General features: G+C 42.9%; 1 protein-coding gene across 1 annotated transcript in view; it reads left to right on the top strand.

Annotated features, from left to right (window-relative positions):
• LOC128664541 (histamine H3 receptor-like) overlaps window positions 1-27,341 on the top strand; it is a 221,910-nt gene that overhangs the window by 3,902 nt on the left and 190,667 nt on the right. Inside the window, exon 2 of the mRNA XM_053719362.1 lies at window positions 7,104-7,248. Coding sequence (XP_053575337.1) covers window positions 7,104-7,248 — 145 coding nt within the window. The remainder of the gene's footprint in view (window positions 1-7,103; window positions 7,249-27,341) is intronic.

Consider the following 27,341-nt stretch of genomic DNA (forward strand, 5'->3'; position numbering starts at 1 on the left):
AAACACCTGCTAACATTACAAACCCCAACACCCGCCAAACCCACAAAATAAAACAATAAACTATTTAAAAAAAAACTAATCTACCCATTGCCCTGAAAAGGACATTTGTATGGACATTGCCCTTAAAAGGGCATTCAGCTCTTTTACTGCCCTAAAAGGGCATTTAGCTCTTTTTCGGCCCATTAATCCATTAGGCCTAGATTTAGAGTTCGGCGGTAGCCGTGAAAACCAGCGTTAGAGGCTCCTAACGCTGGTTTTAGGCTACCGCCGGTATTTGGAGTCACTCAAAATAGGGTCTAACGCTCACTTTTCAGCCGCGACTATTCCATACCGCAGATCCCCTTACGTCAATTGCGTATCCTATCTTTTCAATGGGATCTTTCTAACGCTGGTATTTAGAGTCGTTTCTGAAGTGAGCGTTAGAGCTCTAACGACAAAACTCCAGCCGCCGGAAAATAGCAGGAGTTAAGAGCTTTCTGGGCTAACGCCGGTTCATAAAGCTCTTAACTACTGTACCCTAAAGTACACTAACACCCATAAACTACCTATGTACCCCTAAACCGAGGTCCCCCCACATCGCTGCCACTCGATTAAAATTTTTTAACCCCTAATCTGCCGACCGCCACCTACGTTATACTTATGTACCCCTAATCTGCTGCCCCTAACACAGCCGACCCCTGTATTACATTTATTAACCCCTAACCTGCCCCCCACAACGTCGCCGCCAGCTACTTACAATAATTAACCCCTAATCTGCCGACCGCAAAGCGCCGCCACCTACGTTATCCTTATGTACCCTAATCTGCTGCCCCTAACACCGCCGACCCCTATATTATATTTATTAACCCCTAATCTGCCCCCCTCAACGTCGCCGACACCTGCCTACACTTATTAACCCCTAATCTGCCGAGTGGACCTGAGCGCTACTATAATAAAGTAATTAACCCCTAATCCGCCTCACTAACCCTATCATAAATAGTATTAACCCCTAATCTGCCCTCCCTAACATCGCCGACACCTAACTTCAATTATTAACCCCTAATCTGCCGACCGGAGCTCACCGCTATTCTAATAAATGTATTAACCCCTAAAGCTAAGTCTAACCCTAACACTAACACCCCCTAAGTTAAATATAATTGAAATCTAACGAAATAAATTAACTCTTATTAAATAAATTATTCCTATTTAAAGCTAAATACTTACCTGTAAAATAAATCCTAATATAGCTACAATATAAATTATAATTATATTATAGCTATTTTAGGATTAATATTTATTTTACAGGCAACTTTGTAATTATTTTAACCAGGTACAATAGCTATTAAATAGTTAAGAACTATTTAATAGTTACCTAGTTAAAATAATAACAAATTTACCTGTAAAATAAATCCTAACCTAAGTTATAATTAAACCTAACACTACCCTATCAATAAATTAATTAAATAAACTACCTACAATTACCTACAATTAACCTAACACTACACTATCAATAAATAAATTAAATACAAATGCTACAAATAACTACAATTACATAAACTAACTAAAGTACAAAAAATAAAAAAGAACTAAGTTACAAAAAATAAAAAAATATTTACAAACATAAGAAAAATATTACAACAATTTTAAACTAATTACACCTACTCTAAGCCCCCTAATAAAATAACAAAGACCCCCAAAATAAAAAAATGCCCTACCCTATTCTAAATTAATTGAGTTAAAAGCTCTTTTACCTTACCAGCCCTGAACAGGGCCCTTTGCGGGGCATGCCCCAAGAAAATCAGCTCTTTTGCCTGTAAAAAAAACATACAATACCCCCCCCAACATTACAACCCACCACCCACATACCCCTAATCTAACCCAAACCCCCCTTAAATAAACCTAACACTAAGCCCCTGAAGATCTTCCTACCTTGTCTTCACCATCCAGGTATCACCGATCCGTCCTGGCATCCGGTGCTGAAGAGGTCCAGAAGAGGCTCCAAAGTCTTCCTCCTATCCGGCAAGAAGAGGACATCCGGACCGGCAAACATCATCTCCAAGCGGCATCTTCGATCTTCTTCCATCCGGTGCGGAGCGGGTCCATCTTGAAGCAGCCGACGCGGATCCATCCTCTTCTTCTGGCGTCTCCCGACGAATGACGGTTCCTTTAAGGGACGTCATCCAAGATGGCGTCCCTCGAATTCCGATTGGCTGATAGGATTCTATCAGCCAATCGGAATTAAGGTAGGAATATTCTGATTGGCTGATGGAATCAGCCAATCAGAATCAAGTTCAATCCTATTGGCTGATCCAATCAGCCAATCAGATTGAGCTTGCATTCTATTGGCTGTTCCGATCAGCCAATAGAATGCGAGCTCAATCTGATTGGCTGATTGGATCAGCCAATCGGATTGAACTTGATTCTGATTGGCTGATTCCATCAGACAATCAGAATATTCCTACCTTAATTCCGATTGGCTGATAGAATCCTATCAGCCAATCGGAATTCGAGGGACGCCATCTTGGATGACGTCATTTAAAGGAACCGTCATTCGTCGTTCAGTCGTCGGCCAGGATGGATGTTCCGCGGTGGAGGTCTTCAGGATGCTGCCGCTTCGCTCCGGATGGATGCCGCTTGGATGAAGACTTCAATCGGATGGAAGAACTCTTCTGCCCCGCTTGGATGAAGACTTCAGCTGGATCATGGACCTCTTCAGCCCCCCGCTTGGGCTTGGATCAGGACATCGGAGGAGCTCTTCTGGACTGATCGGTGAACCTGGTATGGTGAAGACAAGGTAGGAAGATCTTCAGGGGCTTAGTGTTAGGTTTATTTAAGGGGGGTTTGGGTTAGATTAGGGGTATGTGGGTGGTGGGTTGTAATGTTGGGGGGGGGGTATTGTATGTTTTTTTTTACAGGCAAAAGAGCTGATTTTCTTGGGGCATGCCCCGCAAAGGGCCCTGTTCAGGGCTGGTAAGGTAAAAGAGCTTTTAAATGTATTAATTTAGAATAGGGTAGGGCATTTTTTTATTTTGGGGGTCTTTGTTATTTTATTAGGGGGCTTAGAGTAGGTGTAATTAGTTTAAAATTGTTGTAATATTTTTCTTATGTTTGTAAATATTTTTTTATTTTTTGTAACTTAGTTCTTTTTTATTTTTTGTACTTTAGTTAGTTTATGTAATTGTAGTTATTTGTAGGAATTGTATTTAATTTATTTATTGATAGAGTAGTGTTAGGTTAATTGTAGGTAATTGTAGGTAGTTTATTTAATTAATTTATTGATAGGGTAGTGTTAGGTTTAATTATAACTTAGGTTAGGATTTATTTTACAGGTAATTTTGTTATTATTTTAACTAGATAACTATTAAATAGTTCTTAACTATTTAATAGCTATTGTACCTAGTTAAAATAATTACCAAGTTGCCTGTAAAATAAATATTAATCCTAAAATAGCTACAATGTAATTATAATTTATATTGTAGTTATATTAGGATTTTTTTTTACAGGTAAGTATTTAGCTTTAAATAGGAATAAGTTATTTAATAAGAGTTAATTAATTTCGTTAGATTTAAATTATATTTAACTTAGGGGGGTGTTAGTGTTAGGGTTAGACTTAGCTTTAGGGGTTAATACATTTATTAGAATAGCGGTGAGCTCCGGTCGTCAGATTAAGGGTTAATAATTGAAGTTAGGTGTCGGCGATGTTAGGGAGGGCAGATTAGGGGTTAATACTATTTATGATAGGGTTAGTGAGGCGGATTAGGGGTTAATAACTTTATTATAGTAGCGCTCAGGTCCGCTCGGCAGATTTGGGGTTAATAAGTGTAGGCAGGTGGGGGCGACGTTGTGGGGGGCAGATTAGGGGTTAATAAATATAATATAGGGGTCGGCGGTGTTAGGGGCAGCAGATTAGGGGTACATAAGGATAACGTAGGTGGCGGCGCTTTGCGGTCGGAAGATTAGGGGTTAATTATTGTAGGTAGCTGGCGGCGACGTTGTGGGGGGCAGGTTAGGGGTTAATAAATATAATATAGGGGTCGGCGATGTTAGGGCAGCAGATTAGGGGTACATAGGGATAACGTAGGTAGCGGCGGTTTACGGAGCGGAAGATTAGGGGTTAATAATAATATGCAGGGGTCAGCGATAGCGGGGGCGGCAGATTAGGGGTTAATAAGTGTAAGGTTAGGGGTGTTTAGACTCGGGGTACATGTTAGAGTGTTAGGTGCAGACGTAGGAAGTGTTTCCCCATAGGAAACAATGGGGCTGCGTTAGGAGCTGAACGCTGCTTTTTTGCAGGTGTTAGGTTTTTTTTCAGCTCAAACAGCCCCATTGTTTCCTATGGGGGAATCGTGCACGAGCACGTTTTTGAAGCTGGCCGCGTCCGTAAGCACCGCTGGTATCGAGAGTTGCATTTGCGGTAAAAATGCTCTACGCTCCTTTTTTGGAGCCTAACGCAGCCTTTTTTTGAACTCTCGATACCAGAGTTAATTTTATGGTGCGGCCAGAAAAAAGCCCGCGGAGCGTTAACAGCCCATCTACCGCCAAACTCCAAATCTAGGCCTTAGTGACCAGACCACTTTTCCATTTTCTGACCGTTTGGAACCAGGGCTATTTTTACATTTCTGCTGTGTTTGTGTTTAGCTGTAATTTTCTTCTTACTCATTTACTGTACCGACACATATTATATACCGTTTTTCTTGCCATTAAATGGACTTTCTAAAGATACCATTATTTTCATCATATCCTATAATTTACTATGAAAAATTATAAAATATGATGGAAAATGGAAAAAAACACACTTTTTTTAACTTTGACCCCCAAAATCTGTTACACATCTACAAACACCAAAAAACACCCATGCTAAATAGTTTCTAAATTTTGTCCTGAGTTTAGAAATACCCAATGTTTACATGTTTTTTGCTTTTTTTGCAAGTTATAGGGCAATAAATACAAGTAGCACTTTGCTATTTCCAAACCATTTTTTTTTTTTTCAAAATTAGCGATAGTTACGTTGTAACACTGATATCTGTCAGGAATCCCTGAATATCCCTTGACATGTATATATTTTTTTTTTTAGTAGACAACCCAAAGTATTGATCTAGGCCCATTTTGGTATATTTCATGCCACCATTTCACCGCCAAATGTGATCAAATAAACAAAAATCTTTCACTTTTTCACAAACTTTTTCACAAACTTTAGGTTTCTCTCTGAAATGATTTACAAACAGCTTGTGCAATTATGGCAAAAAATGGTTGTAAATGATTTTCTGTGATCCCCTTTGTTCATAAATAGCAGACATATATGGCTTGGCATTGCATTTTGGTAATTAGAAGGCCGCTAAATGTCGCTGTGCCCCACACGTGTATTATGCCCAGCAGTAGAGGGGTTAATTAGGGAGCTTGTAGAGAGCTTGTAGGGTTAATTTTAGCTTTAGTGTAGTGTAGTAGACAACCCCAAGTATTGATCTAGGCCCATTTTGGTATATTTCATGCCACCATTTCACCGCCAAATGGAAGTGGAGGGCCCTCTAGTGGGCCTGTAGCAAAATTAAGGGATAGCTGACTTGAAGTCTGGAGGATTCTAGAAGTGTGTGTATGCTACAATGTTGCAAATGTGTGGGAGGGTGTACCTCTTGCCTTTATAGGATCCTGTTCCAGTGGATTCAGCCTCTTCCTGCCTCCAGACTTCGAGGAGAACTTTCTTCTGTGCTGGATATCGTGAACTTTAGGCCCCAGGGATCATGAAGCGTGCCAGGCGTACTTCTTTGCCTCCCAGGAGGTACAGGGATGCGGTGGTGGAGCCTTCAAGAAGAAAGAGACCTGCAGGAGAAAATGAGGAGTCAGACCTGGATGATGTGGTACCCCCTACCCCCCAAGTTAGGGTTCCCAGTAGGCCCTCCATTGCTACTAGACAGAGGGTTAGGAGGGAGCTCCGTTACACCCCTTCTAGCAGGGCGGGGGCCGGGGCAAGCACCAGGGCTAGGGGAAGAGGAGCAGGGAGAGCGGTTCCCAGTGTTGATTCTGCCCAGGTTTCTGCTAGGACTGGGCCTGAGGTAGGGGGAGCTGGGGAGCATGGAGCAGACATTGGGGCCCTTATGCAGCAGCTCCCGGCGCTTCCGCCGGGCGCTCTGGCCACTGTCTTGGCCCTTGCCCGGTCTCTGGCCTCTGGCCGGGCGGCATAGTGCAGGGCCTGGATGGTGCCGGAGGGTCTGGGGTTATTGCCGGTGGCTGCCGCGGCCGGGCGGGCGGGCTTGAGGCCTTCTAGCAGCGTGGGGCGTGGCCACGCCCCCGCACGTAACGTGCGTCGCGTCTCCTCCCCCTCTGACGGATCTTCTTCTGGGGAGGAGCGCGGTCGCACGCGCACACAACGCCGCCCTGCTGACCAGCCGGAGGAGCCTTCCGGAGCAGCCCCTAGTAAGTTGGGGAGACTCCGGGTGGCGACGACGGCCGCAGGGGGCAGGGGGGCGGGTACCGGGCAGGTGGTGAGTGTGGCTGCAGGCGAGGAGCATAGGCGGCAGGTGAGAGGCTCATGTGTTAGAGGCACAGATGACGCCATCACGGCAGATGGGGACCCCATGGGTCACAGGCAGCAGGTTATACCTCCAATAGAAGCGGAGGTTGTGGTGCTGAGGGGTAGTGGCTCGAATGGTGCTGTTGCCGGTATGAACAGGGATCTTATCATGAGAGATCAGCCACAGAGTCAGGAGCAAAGTGTGAGAGTTTGCAGGGGACAAAGTTTAGGTGCAAATGATGCCCCCTACTTTCAAGAAGCGGTACATCCGCAACAGGCCCCTGAGCAGCAGAGGGAGCAGATAGCTAATAGACAAGGCAATGAAAATGTGACTCTTGGGTCAGGTACTATAGGTAATGTAGATGCTTCTAGGCAGGGCCAGTTGAGGGGTGTGAATGCACGTGTGGACAGTGCGCAGATCGCTGCTGAGGTACAGCGTGAGGTGAGAGAATGCGTTAGTCAGGCATTGGGTGTTCAGGAGGATTTGATTAGAAGGGCGGTGGCTGCAGCACTTGGGGTGCAAGAGAGGGCTAGGGGTGTCGAAAAGGAGGGTGCGGCCCCATCTGGGGCCCTCTTCGTCACTCAGAGTACTCCCCAGTCTGTTTTGTCTCCTCAGGTGTCATCAGGTGCTGAACGCAGAATGGAGGCTGGTACAAGCGGCCATTGCATGGCAAATGGAGGAGCTGTGGGACTTGCTAGCATTTCAGAAGGCGGACAACCACAGCCATCGGAAGGAGTGTCGCAGCAGCTGTCTCAAGCTGGTGAGTGCACAATCACTGATATTACACACACTAACATGGGGTCTTCCTCTAGTGACTCAGGTTCTGATAGCGAGGCAGGGCTGGGTTTAGTGGGAAAGGGCCAACAACAAATGTTTAGAATGATTAAAAAATTAGTGGCAGCGCAGGTGCAGGCGAAGGCAGGCACGCAGGGCGTCGTGGAGAACAATTCCTTAGCGCAAGCGGGAGTTGCGCCGGCGGGGCAGGTGGCATCAAGAAAAGTGGCGGTGCATGGGGATTCCTACCCATGCCTAGTCCACTCACTTTACGGCCATTTGAAGGCTAAAGTGATTAAAAAGATCCAAGAGGGTAGATATGTGAATATCTACGAACTCACTCCGGAAGCCTGTAGAGCTAAGGAGAGGGCGGCCGAGGGCTCGGGCCCCAAGAAAGTTAGGCGCCAGGAAACTTATGAGGAATGGCAGGCTGGATATAGGGTGTTGGCGTCCTGCTATGTTGATAGGTGGCCGACTCAGGGGCATAACCTTTTTAAATATCAAGACACTATTGGTGATATTTACAAAAGGTTCAGGGAAGGTGCTTGGCGGGACTACGATGTGGCGTTTCGCAAGAAAATGGTGGGTAACCCCATCTTACACTTCGGGACGCAAGATATGCACCTGTGGTCTAAGTTGGGGCGCGAGAGGTCTACTTCGCCAACCGGGGCGGCGAAGCCTGGGACGCAGCGGTCCTTTCCGCGCCCGAAGAGGCGGGGGAGGGAGTGCTGGAAATTCCAGGACAAGCAGTGTGACAGGGGAGCAAATTGCTCCTTTCGGCACATCTGCAAGTTTTGCAGCGGACCCCACCCGGGTGCAGAATGCGCGAATAGAAGGGGAGCCGGTGCACCCTCCCCGATTAGTAGAGGGGGACCTGGGGGCAAGGGCCCCAACTCCACTTAGGTACGAGAGAATGGCGCCGTGGCTGGCGCTGTATCCTGACGGCGAGGCAGCGGCAGTCCTGTCGTCGGGATTGAGGGTGGGGTTTAGGATACCGATTACATCGCAAGTAATTGGGTCCTCCGTCCACCGTAACCTAAAGTCAGCTTATGAGTTCCCGCACGTAGTGAGGGAGAAGCTGGATAAGGAACTGAGGCTGGGGAGGGTGGTCGGCCCATTTCGGGAACGACCAATCGCGGATCTAGTAGTCTCTCCACTGGGGGTAGTTCCCAAGCGGGAGAAGGGGAAGTACAGGCTCATTCACCACTTGTCTTATCCCAAGGGGGCGTCAGTGAACGATGCGATAGATCCGGACCTCAGTTCCGTGCATTATCAGTCCTTTGACGAGGCACTGGAGGTGGTTCGCTCTCGGGGTCGCGGGGCCTTGATGGCCAAGCTGGACATTGAGTCCGCCTTCCGCTTGCTCCCACTTCATCCTTGCTCATTCCGGCTGATGGGGATGAAGTTCGAGGGTGAATTTTTTGTTGACAGGTGTTTGCCCATGGGCTGCTCCTTGTCATGTGCCCTTTTTGAATGCTTCAGCTCCTTCCTGCACTGGGTAGTGCAGAGGGCGTCTGGGGGCGGGGCCGTGGCTCACTACCTGGATGATTTCCTGCTGGTAGGGGGTCCAGATACTGACGAATGTGCGGCATTGATGCGGGTGATGCAGGATATTACAGCAGAGTTTGGAGTGCCGCTCGCGCACGAAAAAACGCAGGGACCATGTACCTGCCTGACGTTCCTAGGCATAGAGATCGACACTGTTGCCTCCCTATGCCGGCTCCCAAAAGATAAAGTCGACCGCCTACTTGGGGCGGTTCAATCAGCATGTCGCGCGGAGCATATCTCCATTACTGAGCTGCAATCCCTTCTGGGGTTGCTTAACTTTGCGGGGAGGGCGATCCCCATGGGGAGGGTCTTCAACCGCAGGTTAGAAGCTCAATTGAAGGGGCCTCGGACGCTTAGCCACAAGCGTCGGGTGACAGAGGAGATGGGGGACGACCTGAGAGTTTGGGAGAGGTTCCTTGTTCATTTTAACGGGGTCTGCCTTTGGAGAGACGGGCCCATTTCCAATCAAGCCTTGCATCTGTTCACGGATGCCGCGGGCGGGTTTGGCTATGGAGCCTATTTAGACGGAGACTGGAGTGCGGAGCCATGGCCAGAGGGCTGGGCTGCCGCGGGTCTCACGCGTAACCTTACAATGCTAGAACTCTTCCCTATTGTGGTAGCAATAGAACTATGGGGAGAGAGGCTGTCAAATCGGTCAGTAATCTTCTGGTCAGACAATATGAGCGTGGTATATGCCATAAACAGGTTGTCAGCAACCTCACCGGTGGTGGTGACCTACCTACGGCACCTCGTCTTGCGGTGTTTGCAGCTTAATGTTCGCTTCACAGCACGGCACGTCCCAGGGGTGAGCAATGTGATAGCAGATGCCCTTTCCAGATTTCAATGGGATCAGTTTAGAAGGGTAGCCCCGAGGGCGGCAGCTGAGGGTCTAACGTGCCCTCTTTTCCTTTGGCAGCTGGCGGGGGTTGGGAGTCCATCCTCCCCATGATCAGGGCATCGCTGGCTCCTAAGACGTGGGCTGCGTATTCGGCGCATTGGAGGGCATGGGAGCGTTTCAGCTTGCAGAAGGGCTTCTTGTTGTGTCAGGCATCTCAGGTACACGTTCTAGAATGGCTTGCGTGCTTGAAGCTTGAGGGTATGTCCAGATTGTCAGCTTTGAGCAGGTTAGCGGCATTGTCCTTTTTCAATAAAGCCTTAGGTTTCAGGGATTATACAGGTACTTTTCTAGTAAGGCAGATCTTGAAGGGATGGGGCCGGTTGGCCCCACCCGCAAAGGATCGGAGGGAGCCAATCACGACGGAAAGATTGCGCTCGTTGGTGGTAAATCTGGGGGCAGTGTGCAGTTCAGCCTACGAGGCGGTCTTGTTTCGGGCTGCTTTCGCGCTGGCATTTGCGGGGGCGCTGAGGATAGGCGAAGTGGTCGCCTCCTCCACAAGAGGGGAGGTAGGCGGTATTAAAGTGGGGCACGTAAGGACCACGGACGATTGCGTGCTCTTGCTCATTCCCAGATCCAAAACTGATCAGGATGGGAAAGGGGCCTGGTTGCCTTTAGCCAGACACGAATACACAGAGTGCTGCCCGGTATCGAGCGTGGCGGATTATTGCCGTGTACGGCCGGTCGGAGGACTACAGTTTCTCGTGCACGAGGACGGTAGTTCACTTTCAGCTTTCCAGTTCCACAAAGTGCTTGCCAAAGTGGCAGCGGCAGTGGGATTGGATCCATCTAAGATTGTGCCGCATTCATTCCGCATCGGGGCAGCGACTAGTGCTGCGGCCTTGGGGTCGTCGCAGGCGGTCATTAAGAAAATGGGGCGTTGGAAGTCTGAGCGATATAGGGGCTATATTCGCCCATTGCATGCTTAGTGATGAGGGTGTGTAAGGTGTGTAACCTCTTGATTCCTTCCCGACTTGGTGGGGAGTGGGGGGGGTGAGAAAGGGGTATTGCCAGTGGTTTGTCACCATTTCATTGGCCCCATCCATGTTGTTATAGGTACAGGAAAGACCCCGGTGCGCGTGTGGATTATTGGGCACTCCTTTATCCACTGGGCGGCTATCAGGGCGCATCATTCCCCGGGAGGGCAGCAGCTAGGATTGGCAGCATCCAGGGCTAACATTCGCTGGCTCGGGCGCAGGGGTCTTAATTGGAGGGAGCTTCCCGCTCTCTTACAGGATGCACATAGGAGGTGGGGAAAGCCTCAAGTGATTGTTGTGCATCTGGGCGGAAATGACTTGGGATCCATTCCCGTGTTGGATTTAATACGGATTATGGTTGCGGACATTAAGTGGGTGTGCACATGGCTTCAGGATGTGCGGATAGGTTGGTCTAACGTGGTTGCACGGCTGCGTTGGCGTCACATTGTGACACAGAGGGCAGCGTACAATGTCCGCAAGAAAGTTAATAGGGAAGTGGGGAGAGCGGTCACGGCCGTGGGAGGTTTCGTCATTAGGCATGACACTATTACGGCCGACAAGAAGGCCCTTTACCGACCGGATGGGGTTCACCTGGCGGACGTCGGGTTGGACATTTTCCTGGCTAACCTTAAGACAGCCATCTCATCGGTTGTTTAAAATGAACATTTATTAGGGCATTAGTTAGTTTCAAAGTTCTGTGCTATGGTTGGCATCCGACTGTTGTTAACACAGCGTTATTTATATATAAAAAAAAAAAAAAAAAAAGTTGAATTTGGTTGTATGTTATATTGTTATACTGTTATTTAAGGGCTATGTTGGTTAAGTGTGGCGGCAAGAGGCGTCTTTTGTGGCGGTCGGGCAAGGCCCTGGGAGCGGGCGCAGTGTGAGCAGAGTGACGGCCCGAACACAGGGAGAGGTGTCGCCCACTAAGTGCCGGCTTAGGGGTTCCTCTCCCCCCTTTTAAAGAGCTGCAGGCCGAAGAGCTCTACATAACAAAATCTCTCTCACTGTGCCAATGAGCGTGCGCAACCCCTGTGCCACGCTGCAGACATCGGAGGGGCCTTGTCCGTCAATAAGTAGGGGTTAGTTAGCTAGAAGAAGATGCCACCACCAACTGGAATGAACTTGCTACAAGTTCAGGGATAGGTTGATTTGAGCTGCCTAATTATTGGCTAGATTAGGCAGAATTCAATTTGTTTAATAAACGCGACCGTGACCGGTCTTTTCCCCAAAGCAGTTGTGTTGTGTTTTTATTGAAAACGTAGGACGTAATAGGAGGTTTATCCCTTATGGAAGTGGAGGGCCCTCTAGTGGGCCTGTAGCAAAATTAAGGGATAGCTGACTTGAAGTCTGGAGGATTCTAGAAGTGTGTGTATGCTACAATGTTGCAAATGTGTGGGAGGGTGTACATCTTGCCTTTATAGGGTCCTGTTCCAGTGGATTCGGCCTCTTCCTGCCTCCAGACTTCGAGGAGAACTTTCCCCGCCCGCCCGTCCCTGGATGAAGGTATGTGGCGGCAAGTTAGGTTAAGGGTAAGTCAGTCCTCGGCGGGGGTAGGTTTAGTTGAACCAGCCCCATAAGCCCGAGGTTGTAATTTAGTCATCCACCTCTCTCATACGTGTTGGACGATTCGTTTGGAGAGGATGCCTTACTGGGTTGGTGAAATTGTGCCCTAGCTGGCGGTCGGGCAAGGCCCTGGGAGCGGGCGCAGTGTGAGCAGAGTGACAGCCCGAACACAGGGAGAGGTGTCGCCCACTAAGTGCCGGCTTAGGGGTTCCTCTCCCCCCTTTTAAAGAGCTGCAGGCCGAAGAGCTCTACATAACAAAATCTCTCTCACTGTGCCAATGAGCGTGCGCAACCCCTGTGCCACGCTGCAGACATCGGAGGGGCCTTGTCCGTCAATAAGTAGGGGTTAGTTAGCTAGAAGAAGATGCCGCCACCAACTGGAATGAACTTGCTACAAGTTCAGGGATAGGTTGATTTGAGCTGCCTAATTATTGGCTAGATTAGGCAGAATTCAATTTGTTTAATAAACGCGACCGTGACCGGTCTTTTCCCCAAAGCAGTTGTGTTGTGTTTTTATTGAAAACGTAGGATGTAATAGGAGGTTTATCCCTTATGCAATCAAATAAGAAAAATGGTTAACTTTTTCACATTTTTAAGTTTCTCACTGAAATTATTTACAAACAGCTTGTGCAATTATGGCACAACTGGTTGTAAATGCTTCTCTGGGATCCCCTTTGTTCAGAAATAGCAGACATATATGACTTTGGCATTGCTTAATGGTAATTAGAAGGCTGCTAAATGCCGCTGCGTACCACACTTGTATTATGCCCAGCAGTTAAGGGGTTAATTAGGATTAATTTTAGCTTTAGTGTAGAGATCAGCCTCTCACCTGACACATCCCACCCCCTGATCCCTCCCTGACCTCCCTTAAACAGCTCTCTTCCCTCCCCCACCTCAGAATTGTCACTGCCATATTAAGTACTGGCAGAAAGTATGCCGTTACTAAAATAAAAGGCTTTTTTTTTATTATTATTATTTTTTTTATATTCAGTCTGCAGTGATGGATCCCCCCCTTAGCACCCAACCTCTCTGATCCTCCATACATCTCTCTAACCCTCCCTATTTTCTGTAGTGTTGCTTCCCCCCCTCAATACCCTACCCCTCCCCTCCCAGATCCCTTGCAAAAACATTTATCCCCCCCCCCCTTTGTGTCCATCCTTCCTATACATTTTTAACGCAATTAGGTTAATGTGGCATGCACGCATGGCCTACCCCGTCCACCTGGCCGCATTCCCGCAGCGACGCACAAATGGATGTGAGGCGAGATCCAGATCCAGGACCATCGATGGGCCGCGCATCTGCCTCCCTGCTACAGCTCCCACCCACCAACGATCAACACCATCAATGGCCAATGCAGAGAGGGCCACTCTGCATTGGTGGGTAAAAAAGGGGATTGCAGTGATGCCTCAATATCGAGGCATCACTACAATACCCTGGAAGCGGCTGGAAGCGATCACGACAGCTTCCAGAGCTTTAAACCCCAGAGGATGTGCCAGGCACATCCTTGGACGTTAAGGGTAGTTTTTTGTAGGATGTACCTGGCATGTCCTTGGTCATTAAGGGGTTAAAATAAAAAAGCCCTAATCTAAAAAAAACACCCCAAAAAAACAAAAAAATACCTAACACTAACCCCAAAATCTGTACTCACAGTTGCTGAAGTCCGGCGAAAGATCTTCATCCCAGCGGCAAAGCATCTTCATCCAGACGGCTCCATCTGTATCCATCGCGGGACCGGCATCTTCTATCTTCATCCCAGCGAAGGCGGAGTGGTCGGTGGATGCGTGGAGGTAGAGGACCATCGGTCCGATGTGGAGGTCCTCTTCATGAGATTGTCCGCTGCACACTAAGGATTCAATGCAAGGTACCCCTTTTATATTGGGGTACCGTTGCATTTTTATTGGCTGAAAAATTAAAATCAGCCAATAGGAATGAGAGCTGCTTAAATCCTATTGGCTGATTTAAACAGCCTCCGCACATCGACCACTCCACCTCTTCAGGGATGAAGAAGATGCTTTCCCGCAATGGATGAAGATAGAGCCGTCTGAAATGAAGATCTTTTGTCAGACTTCAGGAAATGTGAGTACCGATTTTGGGGTTAGTGTTAGTTTTTTTTTGTTTGTTTTTTGGGGTGTTTTTTTTAGATTATGGCTTTTTTAATGGGCCGAAAAAGGGCTGAATGCCTTTTTAAGGGTAGTAAAAGAGCTGAATGCCCTTTAAGGGCAATGCCCATGTAAATGCACTTTTCAGGGCAATAGGTAGATTTATTTTTTTTTAGTTAGGTTTTTTTATTTTGTGGGAATGGGGGGTTGGGGGTTTGTAATGTTAGGGGGTGTTTGTTGTAATTTTTTAGCAAAAGGGCTGTTAACTTTAGGGCAATGCCCTACAAAAGGCACTTTTAAGGGCTATTGGTAGTTTATTATCAATTATGGGTTTTTATCTTGGGATGGTTTTTTTTTTTTAAACGGGGTATTAGAATAGGAATATTTTTTATTATTTTGGATAATTTACGGCTAGATTTAGAGTTTTGTCGGTAACGACCAGCGTAGCTAACGCATGCTTTTTTTCCCCCGCACCTTTTAAATACTGCTGGTATTTAGAGTTCACAGAATGGCTGCGTTTTCAGTGCATTAGGCTCCAAAAAGGGAGCGTAGAACATAATTTACCACCACTGCAACTCTCGATACCAGCGGTGCTTACAGACCCAGCCAGCTTCAAAAACGTGCCCGTGCACGATTCCCCCATAGGAAACAATGGGGCAGTTTGAGCTGTAAAAAAACCTAAAATCTAGCGCCACTTCTCCCTGTAATACCAGCGTTGCTTACGGTAGCGGTAAGCTGGCTAAAACCGGCTTGTGCACGATTTCCCCATAGGAAACAATGGGGCTGAGATGGCTGAAAAAAACCCTAACACCTGCAAAAAAGCTGCGTTAAGCTCCTAACGCAGCCCCATTGTTTCCTATGGGGAAACACTTCCTAAGTCTGCACCTAACACCCTAACATGTACCCCGAGTCTAAACAACCCTAACCTTACACTTATTAACCTATAATCTGCTGCCCCCGCTATCGCTGACCCCTGCATATTATTATTAACCCCTAATCTGCCGCTCCGTACACCGCCGCAACCTACATTATCCCTATGTACCCCTAATCTGCTGCCCATAACACCGCTGACCCCTATATTATATTTATTAACCCCTAATCTGCCCCCCACAACGTCGCCTCCACCTACCTACAATTATTAAACCCTAATCTGCCGACCGTACCTCACCGCTACTCTAATAAATGTTTTAACCCCTAAAGCTAAGTCTAACCCTAACCCCCCCCCTAAGTTAAATATAATTTAAATCTAACGAAATAAATTAACTCTTATTAAATAAATTATTCCTATTTAAAGCTAAATACATACCTGTAAAATAACTCCTAATGTAGCTACAATATAAATAATAATTATATTGTAGCTATTAAATAGTTAAGAACTATTTAATAGCTACCTAGTTAAAATAATTACAAAATTACCTGTAAAATAAATCCTAACCTAAGTTACAATTAAACCTAACACTACACTAGCAATAAATTAATTGAATAAAATACCTACAATTATCTACAATTAAACCTAACACGACACTATCAATAAATTAATTAAAATACCTACAAATAAATACAATTAAATAAACTAACTAAAGTACAAAAAATTAAAAAAGCTAAGTTACAAAAAATAAAAAAATTAATTACAAACATAATAAAAATATTACAACAATTTTAAGCTAATTACACCTACTCTAAGCCCCCTAATAAAATAACAAAGCCCCCCAAAATAAAAAAAATGCCCTACCCTATTCTAAAATTAAAAAAGAAAAGCTCTTTTACCTGACCAGCCCTTAAAAGGGCCTTTTGCGGGGCATACCCCAAAGAATTCAGCTCTTTTGCCTGTAAAAAAAACCATACAATACCCCCCCCAACATTACAACCCACCACCCACATACCCCTAATCTAACCCAAACCCCCCTTAAATAAACCTAACACTAAGCCCCTGAAGATCTTCCTACCTTGTCTTCACCATGCCAGGTATCACCGATCGCTCCAGGCTCCGAAATCTTCATCCAAGCCCAAGCGGGGGCTGGAGATCCATCATCCGGCTGAAGTCTTCTATCAAGCGACGGCTGAAGAGGTCCAGAAGAGGCTCCAAAGTCTTCATGCTATCCGGGCAGAAGAGTAGATCCGGACCAGCAACCATCTTCTTCAAAGCGGTGACAAGCGGCTCCATGTTGAAGACCTCCGGCGCGGATCCATCCTCCTCTTGCGACGTTCTAAGTCTGAATGAAATGAAGGCTCCTTTAAATGATGTCATCCAAGATGACGTCCCTCGAATTCAGATTGGCTGATAGGATTCTATCAGCCAATCGGAATTAAGGTAGGAAAAATCTGATTGGCTGATGGAATCAGCCAATCAGATTCAAGTTCAATCTGATTGGCTGATCCAATCAGCCAATCAGATTGAGCTTGCATTCTATTGGCTGATCGGAACAGCCAATATGATGCAAGCTCAATCTGATTGGCTGATCCAATCAGCCAATCAGATTTTCCCTACCTTAATTTCGATTGGCTGATAGAATCCTATCAGCCAATCGGAATTCGAGGGACGCCATCTTGGATGACGTCATTTAAAGGAACCTTCATTTGGACTTAGGACGTTGCAAGAAGAGGATGGATCCGGGTCGGAGGTCTTCAACATGGAGCCGCTTGTGACCGCTTGGAAGAAGATGGTTGCCGGTCCGGATCTACTCTTCTGCCCGGATAGGAGGAAGACTTTGGAGCCTCTTCTGGACCTCTTCAGCCGTCGCTTGATAGAAGACTTCAGCCGGATGATGGATCTCCAGCCCCCGCTTGGGCTTGGATGAAGATTTTGGATCCTGGAGCGATCGGTGATACCTGGCATGGTGAAGACAAGGTAGGAAGATCTTCAGGGGCTTAGTGTTAGGTTTATTTAAGGGGGGTTTGGGTTAGATTAGGGGTATGTGGGTGGTGGGTTGTAATGTTGGGGGGTATTGTATGTTTTTTTTTACAGGCAAAAGAGCTGAATTCTTTGGGGTATGCCCAGCAAAAGGCCCTTTTAAGTGCTGGTAAGGTAAAAGAGCTTTTCTATTTTAATTTTAGAATAGGGTAGGGCATTTTTTTATTTTGGGGGGCTTTGTTATTTTATTAGGGGGCTTAGAGTAGGTGTAATTAGCTTAAAATTGTTGTAATATTTTTATTATGTTTGTAATTAATTTTTTTATTTTTTGTAACCTAGCTTTTTTTATTTTTTGTACTTTAGTTAGTTTATTTCATTGTATTTATTTGTAGGTATTTTATTTAATTTATTTATTGATAGTGTAGTGTTAGGTTTAATTGTAGATAATTGTAGGTATTTTATTTAATTTATTTATTGATAGTGTAGTGTTAGGTTTAATTGTAACTTAGGTTAGGATTTATTTTACAGGTAATTTTGTAATTATTTTAACTAGGTAGCTATTAAATAGAAAAAATAAATACAAAGTTGCCTGTAAAATAAATATTAATCCTAAAATAGCTACAATATAATTATAATTTATATTGTAGCTATATTAGGGTTTATTTTACAGGTAAGCATTTAGCTTTAAATAGGAATAATGTATTTAATAAGAGTTAATTTATTTCGTTAGATTTCAATTATATTTAACTTAGGGGGGTGTTAGGGTTAGACTTAGCTTTAGGGGTTAATAAATTTATTAGAGTAGCGGTGAGGTCCGTTCGGCAGATTAGGGGTTAATACTTGAAGTTAGGTGTTGGCGATGTTAGGGAGGGCAGATTAGGGGTTAATACTATTTATTATAGGGTTATTGAGGCGGGAGTGAGGCGGATTAGGGGTTAATACATTTATTATAGTGGCGGTGAGGTACGGTCAGCAGATTAGGGGTTAATAATTGTAGGTAGTTGGAGGCGACGTTGGGGGGGGGCAGATTAGGGGTTAATAAATATAACATAGGGGTCGGCGGTGTTAGGGGCAGCAGATTAGGGGTACATAGGGATAACGTAGGTTGCGGCGGTGTGCGGTCGGCAGATTAGGGGTTAAAACATTTTATTAGAGTGGCAGCGATGTGGGGGGGCCTCGGTTTAGGGGTACATAAGTAGTTTATGGGTGTTAGTGTACTTTAGAGCAAATTAGTTAAGAGCTTTATGAACCGGCGTTAGCCCAGAAAGCTCTTAAATCCTGTTTTTTTTCTGCGGCTGAAGTTTTTTCGTTAGATTTTTAACGCTCACTTCAGCCACGACTTAATACCGGCATTAGAAAGATCCCATTGAAAAGATAGGATACGCAATTGGCGTAGGGGGATCTGCGGTATGGAAAAGTCGCGGCTGGAAAGTGAGCGTTAGACCCTTTCCTGACTGACTTCAAATACCAGCAGGTGGTAAAAACCAGCGTTAGGATCCTCTAACGCTGGTTTTGACGGCTACCGCCAAACTCTAAATCTAGCCGTTAGTTTGTTATTTTTTGTAATGGGATTTTTTTTATTTTTTGGATATTTTTTTTAGATTAGGCATTTTTTATTTTTAATGGACTGTAAAAGAGCGGAATGCTCAAGTTCAATCTGATTGGCTGATCCAATCAGCCAATCAGATTGAGCTTGCATTCTATTGGCTGATCGGAACAGCCAATATGATGCAAGCTCAATCTGATTGGCTGATTCAATCAGCCAATCAGATTTTCCCTACCTTAATTTCGATTGGCTGATAGAATCCTATCAGCCAATCGGAATTCGAGGGACGCCATCTTGGATGACGTCATTTAAAGGAACCTTCATTTGGACTTAGGACGTTGCAAGAAGAGGATGGATCCGGGTCGGAGGTCTTCAACATGGAGCCGCTTGTGACCGCTTGGAAGAAGATGGTTGCCGGTCCGGATCTACTCTTCTGCCCGGATAGGAGGAAGACTTTGGAGCCTCTTCTGGACCTCTTCAGCCGTCGCTTGATAGAAGACTTCAGCCGGATGATGGATCTCCAGCCCCCGCTTGGGCTTGGATGAAGATTTTGGATCCTGGAGCGATCGGTGATACCTGGCATGGTGAAGACAAGGTAGGAAGATCTTCAGGGGCTTAGTGTTAGGTTTATTTAAGGGGGGTTTGGGTTAGATTAGGGGTATGTGGGTGGTGGGTTGTAATGTTGGGGGGTATTGTATGTTTTTTTTTACAGGCAAAAGAGCTGAATTCTTTGGGGTATGCCCAGCAAAAGGCCCTTTTAAGTGCTGGTAAGGTAAAAGAGCTTTTCTATTTTAATTTTAGAATAGGGTAGGGCATTTTTTTATTTTGGGGGGCTTTGTTATTTTATTAGGGGGCTTAGAGTAGGTGTAATTAGCTTAAAATTGTTGTAATATTTTTATTATGTTTGTAATTAATTTTTTTATTTTTTGTAACCTAGCTTTTTTTATTTTTTGTACTTTAGTTAGTTTATTTCATTGTATTTATTTGTAGGTATTTTATTTAATTTATTTATTGATAGTGTAGTGTTAGGTTTAATTGTAGATAATTGTAGGTATTTTATTTAATTTATTTATTGATAGTGTAGTGTTAGGTTTAATTGTAACTTAGGTTAGGATTTATTTTACAGGTAATTTTGTAATTATTTTAACTAGGTAGCTATTAAATAGAAAAAATAAATACAAAGTTGCCTGTAAAATAAATATTAATCCTAAAATAGCTACAATATAATTATAATTTATATTGTAGCTATATTAGGGTTTATTTTACAGGTAAGCATTTAGCTTTAAATAGGAATAATGTATTTAATAAGAGTTAATTTATTTCGTTAGATTTCAATTATATTTAACTTAGGGGGGTGTTAGGGTTAGACTTAGCTTTAGGGGTTAATAAATTTATTAGAGTAGCGGTGAGGTCCGTTCGGCAGATTAGGGGTTAATACTTGAAGTTAGGTGTTGGCGATGTTAGGGAGGGCAGATTAGGGGTTAATACTATTTATTATAGGGTTATTGAGGCGGGAGTGAGGCGGATTAGGGGTTAATACATTTATTATAGTGGCGGTGAGGTACGGTCAGCAGATTAGGGGTTAATAATTGTAGGTAGTTGGAGGCGACGTTGGGGGGGGGCAGATTAGGGGTTAATAAATATAACATAGGGGTCGGCGGTGTTAGGGGCAGCAGATTAGGGGTACATAGGGATAACGTAGGTTGCGGCGGTGTGCGGTCGGCAGATTAGGGGTTAAAACATTTTATTAGAGTGGCAGCGATGTGGGGGGGCCTCGGTTTAGGGGTACATAAGTAGTTTATGGGTGTTAGTGTACTTTAGAGCAAATTAGTTAAGAGCTTTATGAACCGGCGTTAGCCCAGAAAGCTCTTAAATCCTGTTTTTTTTCTGCGGCTGAAGTTTTTTCGTTAGATTTTTAACGCTCACTTCAGCCACGACTTAATACCGGCATTAGAAAGATCCCATTGAAAAGATAGGATACGCAAGTGGCGTAGGGGGATCTGCGGTATGGAAAAGTCGCGGCTGGAAAGTGAGCGTTAGACCCTTTCCTGACTGACTTCAAATACCAGCAGGTGGTAAAAACCAGCGTTAGGATCCTCTAACGCTGGTTTTGACGGCTACCGCCAAACTCTAAATCTAGCCGTTAGTTTGTTATTTTTTGTAATGGGATTTTTTTTATTTTTTGGATATTTTTTTTAGATTAGGCATTTTTTATTTTTAATGGACTGTAAAAGAGCGGAATGCTCAAGTTCAATCTGATTGGCTGATCCAATCAGCCAATCAGATTGAGCTTGCATTCTATTGGCTGATCGGAACAGCCAATATGATGCAAGCTCAATCTGATTGGCTGATTCAATCAGCCAATCAGATTTTCCCTACCTTAATTTCGATTGGCTGATAGAATCCTATCAGCCAATCGGAATTCGAGGGACGCCATCTTGGATGACGTCATTTAAAGGAACCTTCATTTGGACTTAGGACGTTGCAAGAAGAGGATGGATCCGGGTCGGAGGTCTTCAACATGGAGCCGCTTGTGACCGCTTGGAAGAAGATGGTTGCCGGTCCGGATCTACTCTTCTGCCCGGATAGGAGGAAGACTTTGGAGCCTCTTCTGGACCTCTTCAGCCGTCGCTTGATAGAAGACTTCAGCCGGATGATGGATCTCCAGCCCCCGCTTGGGCTTGGATGAAGATTTTGGATCCTGGAGCGATCGGTGATACCTGGCATGGTGAAGACAAGGTAGGAAGATCTTCAGGGGCTTAGTGTTAGGTTTATTTAAGGGGGGTTTGGGTTAGATTAGGGGTATGTGGGTGGTGGGTTGTAATGTTGGGGGGTATTGTATGTTTTTTTTTACAGGCAAAAGAGCTGAATTCTTTGGGGTATGCCCAGCAAAAGGCCCTTTTAAGTGCTGGTAAGGTAAAAGAGCTTTTCTATTTTAATTTTAGAATAGGGTAGGGCATTTTTTTATTTTGGGGGGCTTTGTTATTTTATTAGGGGGCTTAGAGTAGGTGTAATTAGCTTAAAATTGTTGTAATATTTTTATTATGTTTGTAATTAATTTTTTTATTTTTTGTAACCTAGCTTTTTTTATTTTTTGTACTTTAGTTAGTTTATTTCATTGTATTTATTTGTAGGTATTTTATTTAATTTATTTATTGATAGTGTAGAGTTAGGTTTAATTGTAGATAATTGTAGGTATTTTATTTAATTTATTTATTGATAGTGTAGTGTTAGGTTTAATTGTAACTTAGGTTAGGATTTATTTTACAGGTAATTTTGTAATTATTTTAACTAGGTAGCTATTAAATAGAAAAAATAAATACAAAGTTGCCTGTAAAATAAATATTAATCCTAAAATAGCTACAATATAATTATAATTTATATTGTAGCTATATTAGGGTTTATTTTACAGGTAAGCATTTAGCTTTAAATAGGAATAATGTATTTAATAAGAGTTAATTTATTTCGTTAGATTTCAATTATATTTAACTTAGGGGGGTGTTAGGGTTAGACTTAGCTTTAGGGGTTAATAAATTTATTAGAGTAGCGGTGAGGTCCGTTCGGCAGATTAGGGGTTAATACTTGAAGTTAGGTGTTGGCGATGTTAGGGAGGGCAGATTAGGGGTTAATACTATTTATTATAGGGTTATTGAGGCGGGAGTGAGGCGGATTAGGGGTTAATACATTTATTATAGTGGCGGTGAGGTACGGTCAGCAGATTAGGGGTTAATAATTGTAGGTAGTTGGAGGCGACGTTGGGGGGGGGCAGATTAGGGGTTAATAAATATAACATAGGGGTCGGCGGTGTTAGGGGCAGCAGATTAGGGGTACATAGGGATAACGTAGGTTGCGGCGGTGTGCGGTCGGCAGATTAGGGGTTAAAACATTTTATTAGAGTGGCAGCGATGTGGGGGGGCCTCGGTTTAGGGGTACATAAGTAGTTTATGGGTGTTAGTGTACTTTAGAGCAAATTAGTTAAGAGCTTTATGAACCGGCGTTAGCCCAGAAAGCTCTTAAATCCTGTTTTTTTTCTGCGGCTGAAGTTTTTTCGTTAGATTTTTAACGCTCACTTCAGCCACGACTTAATACCGGCATTAGAAAGATCCCATTGAAAAGATAGGATACGCAATTGGCGTAGGGGGATCTGCGGTATGGAAAAGTCGCGGCTGGAAAGTGAGCGTTAGACCCTTTCCTGACTGACTTCAAATACCAGCAGGTGGTAAAAACCAGCGTTAGGATCCTCTAACGCTGGTTTTGACGGCTACCGCCAAACTCTAAATCTAGCCGTTAGTTTGTTATTTTTTGTAATGGGATTTTTTTTATTTTTTGGATATTTTTTTTAGATTAGGCATTTTTTATTTTTAATGGACTGTAAAAGAGCGGAATGCCATTTTAATGGCAATGCCTATACAAATGCCCTTTTTGGGGAAATGGGTAGATTAGGTTTATTTTTATTTTGTGGGTTTGGGGGGTGGGGATTTGTAATGTTAGGGGGTGTTCGTTTTTATTGTTTTGCAAAAGAGCTGTTAACTTTAGGACAATGCCCTACAAAAGGCCCTTTTAAGAGCCCTTGGTAGTTTATTATAGATTAGGTTCTTTTTATATTGGGGTGAATTTTTTTTTTAAAAAAAACGGGGTATTAGAATAGGAATAATTTTTAATTTTTTGGATAATTTTGTTTGTTATTTTTTGTAATGGTAGTTTTTTTATTTTAGTGTTTATAATTTTTTGTAATTGTAGTTTTAATTTTTTGTAATCTAAGTTTTTTTTATTTTTAGTAATGTTAGGTTTTATTAGTGCAAGCTTAGGTTTTTCACAGGTAAGTTTGTATTTATTTTTAAATAGGTAGTTAGTTAATAATTGTAACTTTAATTTAGGTCTATTTTAATTTTGTTAAAGTTAGGGGGTGTTAGATTTAGGGGTTAATAGTTTAATTTAGGTTGTTGCAATGTGGGGGCCAGTGGTTTAGGGGTTAATAGGTTTAGTTAGTGTTGGCAATGTTTGGGAATTGCGGTTAAGGGTTAATAGGTTTTGTTAGTGTCAGCGATGTCGGGGAACTGCGGTTTAGGTTTAGTTAGTGTTGAGGATGTCAGGGAACGGCAGTTTAGGGGTTAATAGGTTCTTTTTGTTTTGGCGATGTGGGGGGTGGCGATTTAGGGGTTAATAGGTTTAGGAAGTTTTGGTGATAAGGGGGGATGACGGTTTAGGGGTTAATAGCTTTATTTAGTGGCGGTGATGTGGGTGGCGGTTGCGGTTTTAGATAATTTTGTTTTGGAAATCGCTGGCATATTAGTTATGTTAAGTTAAATAATTTTTTCGGATCCTTTTGTTTTTTTCGGATCCATTCTTTATTCATATGCATTATTCTATTCTAAACTTCGGAATAGAATAATGCATATAAATAAAGAATTGATCCAGAAAAACCAACAGATCCGAAAACACAATTTAAATTAACATAACTAATTTGCTGAAATAATTATTTTTTTTAACTTAACTAAACTAATTTGCTGAAACAAAACTATTTATTTAACTAATGAAAATGAAACGAAACAAATTTTTTAGCGTTGCACATGTCTACTAAAGGCTGGGTCAGACTACGATTTGCTAGAAAGCTCGTTTTGCTGAGTGAATGCAGAAGCCAAAGTATAATGTATGGGAGGCAGGAGGAGCATGGCACAGTGCTGGTTAAATATGGATATCATGATTCTGTTTAAATATGGCCTCATACGGCTAGGTAAAGGGCCTTAACATAGAGATACACACATGTACATGTCTAAATTTGTATATGTACAGTATGCATATATAGTGGATGCCCTTATACAATTAAGGTTCAAACAGGGCTTTAATTCTGACAAAATTAAAAGTTTCTGTACCAAACAATTTCCCAAAATACCAATCCTTTATAGTATACCTAAAATTCACAAATGACTCCAGAAACCTCAAGGACGGCAGATTGTATAGCATATTTGATTATTCCTACTCAATACTGATGATCTTATCAAATTGTGATGAAGGTACAGGTCCATGAGGGGAATCTATTGGTGACCTTAGATGTCAATAATTAATATGCGATCATTCCTCATTGTGAGGGAGTGATAGCACTAAAAGAACATCTGCTTGGAACCGCAAATTCTTCTAGTACGCCTGTTGAAAACCTATTGTCACTCATTGAATTCTGCCTTAATAATATCTATTTCAGATTTGAGGATAGTTTTTTATCTATAACAAAGAAAAGATGGTGTAAGTGACTGTTACAAAACAGAATAGCCTACCTCACTAATGGCATTCCTCAAAATAAATGCAACATTATAGGGTCAAACAAAAAAACAAGGGTGGAGGTGGCGCCTCACGGCTATCTATACCAAGTAGAAAACAAATACAGTGTATAATATTAGTGTGCATCAATGATGGATACAAATTTAACAAATTTTAACAACAACAGTTGGGGGTTAAGGGTGCATAGAAGCAAATAGTATCTATAAGCTCAAAGTGACGTTGTGCTCATGGTAACAATGAAACATTCATAAGAACAAATTAAGTGTATAGTATTAGTGTGTGTCAATGATGGATACAAATTTAACAACAACAGTTGGGGGTTAAAAGCGTAAAAATAGTATCTATATGCTCAAAGTGATGTTGTGCTCATGGTAACAATGAAACATTCATAAGAACAATCATAAGAACAACATGTACAGTAGGATTGAAAAAATATGAATTTATTATAATATTAAAAGAGACATAGGTAGAAGCCTACAATATATAAGGAATAAACACCGGTGTTATGAAAGATACTTCATAAGTCTACACCAGAATTGTTATTGTTTCAAAAGATAGATAATCCCTTTATTACCCATTCTCCAGTTTTGCATAATCAACACAGTTATAATAATAAACTTTTAACCTCTGTGATTATCTTGTATCTAAGCCTCTGCAAACTGCCCATTTATTTCAGTTCTTTTGACAGACTTGCAGTTTAGCCAATCAGTGCCTGCTCCCAGATAACTTCACGTGCACGAGCACAGTGTTATCTATATGAAACACCCTCTAGTGGTGAAAAACTGTTAAAATGCATTCTGAAAAGAGGTGGTCTTCAAGGTCTAAGAAATTAGCACATGAACCTCCTAGATTAAGCTTTCAACTAAGAATACCAAGAGAACAAAGCAAAATTGGTGATAAAAGTAAATTGGAAAATTGTTTAAAATTACATGCTCTATCTGAATCATGAAAGTTTATTTTGGCCTAGACTGTCCCTTTTACTAATAAATACAATAACTAATACGTGTAGTATTTGCTGGGTGAGGAACAAAATGGGATCAAAAATTTGTAAAAATGTAAAAAAGAAAAGAAAAAAGAAAAAATTGCAAAAATAAGCAAAAATAAAAATATAAAAGATATGATAAAAATACTAAAAAGTTAGAGTATCGGCCAAAATTGTAGCAGCTGTTATAGTTCAATTGCAGACTGAGTCGATAATTAAATCAAAAAGTCACACCTTGTGTATACAATGTTTTAAAAAAAAATTGCTAATTTTTTTGCAAACACAGTCCGATCTTTGAGAGTAATATAAGGCAGCTCTGGCAGTTCATAGGATAGACTTGTTTAAAAAGTATATTCGACAATGAAATAGATAAATAGTGTAGAATCCTCCTGGGTAATAGTGTACACCACGGTGTCTAAGGCAATCACTTACCCGGTTTGTGTGTTTGAAATCTACGGGTGCCTTACCATGTACGGAAGAGCTCACTCAGTACAGTCACCCTGTTCTCGGAACTGTCGGGTCTTTTTGGAGCCAATCCCTGCCGCTCCTCCTTGGGGAGCGTAAATTCGAATTCCCTCATTTGAGAAAAAAGGATAGCCCGATGGCTTTAGTACTCCTACCGCTCACTCAGAAAAAAGATTCCACCTCTGCCTGCTCTTGCAGTGCTTCTGGCTTCCGATGAGGGCGGTTCTGGGAGTCCTTCAGTTCACGCTTACTGGCCAGTGAATGCGTGAAAATGTTGAGTGCTGGAACTGGTTACCTTTCTACGGGTTTCGGGTATGAAGGGTCAAGCCTTTGTCAAGAACTGCCAGAGCTGCCTTATATTACTCTCAAAGATCGGACTGTGTTTGCAAAAAAATTTGCAAACAAAATTTATAAAATATTGTATACACAAGGTGTGACTTTTTTATTTAATTATCGACTCAGTCTGCAATTGCATTGAACAGCTGCTACAATTTTGGCAGATACTCTAACTTTTTAGTATTTTTACCATATCTTTCATATTTTTATTTTTGCAAATTTTTTTTTTATTTTTTTATTTTATTTTTTACATTATTTTTTACATTTTTACAATTCTTTGATCCCATTTTGTTCCTCACCCAGCAAATACTACAAGTATTAGTTATTGTATTTATTTGTTAAGTTTTTAAGTTTTTAAAGTATCTTTCATAACACCGGTGTTTATTCCTTATATATTGTAGGCTTCTACCTATGTCTCTTTGAATATTATAATAGATTCATCTTTTTTCAATCCTACTGTACATATTGATCTTATGATTGTTCTTATGAATGTTTCATTGTTACCATGAGCACAACGTCACTTTGAGCATATAGATAC

Source organism: Bombina bombina, chromosome 1 (assembly GCF_027579735.1).
Source record: "Bombina bombina isolate aBomBom1 chromosome 1, aBomBom1.pri, whole genome shotgun sequence".
Lineage (NCBI taxonomy): Eukaryota > Metazoa > Chordata > Amphibia > Anura > Bombinatoridae > Bombina > Bombina bombina.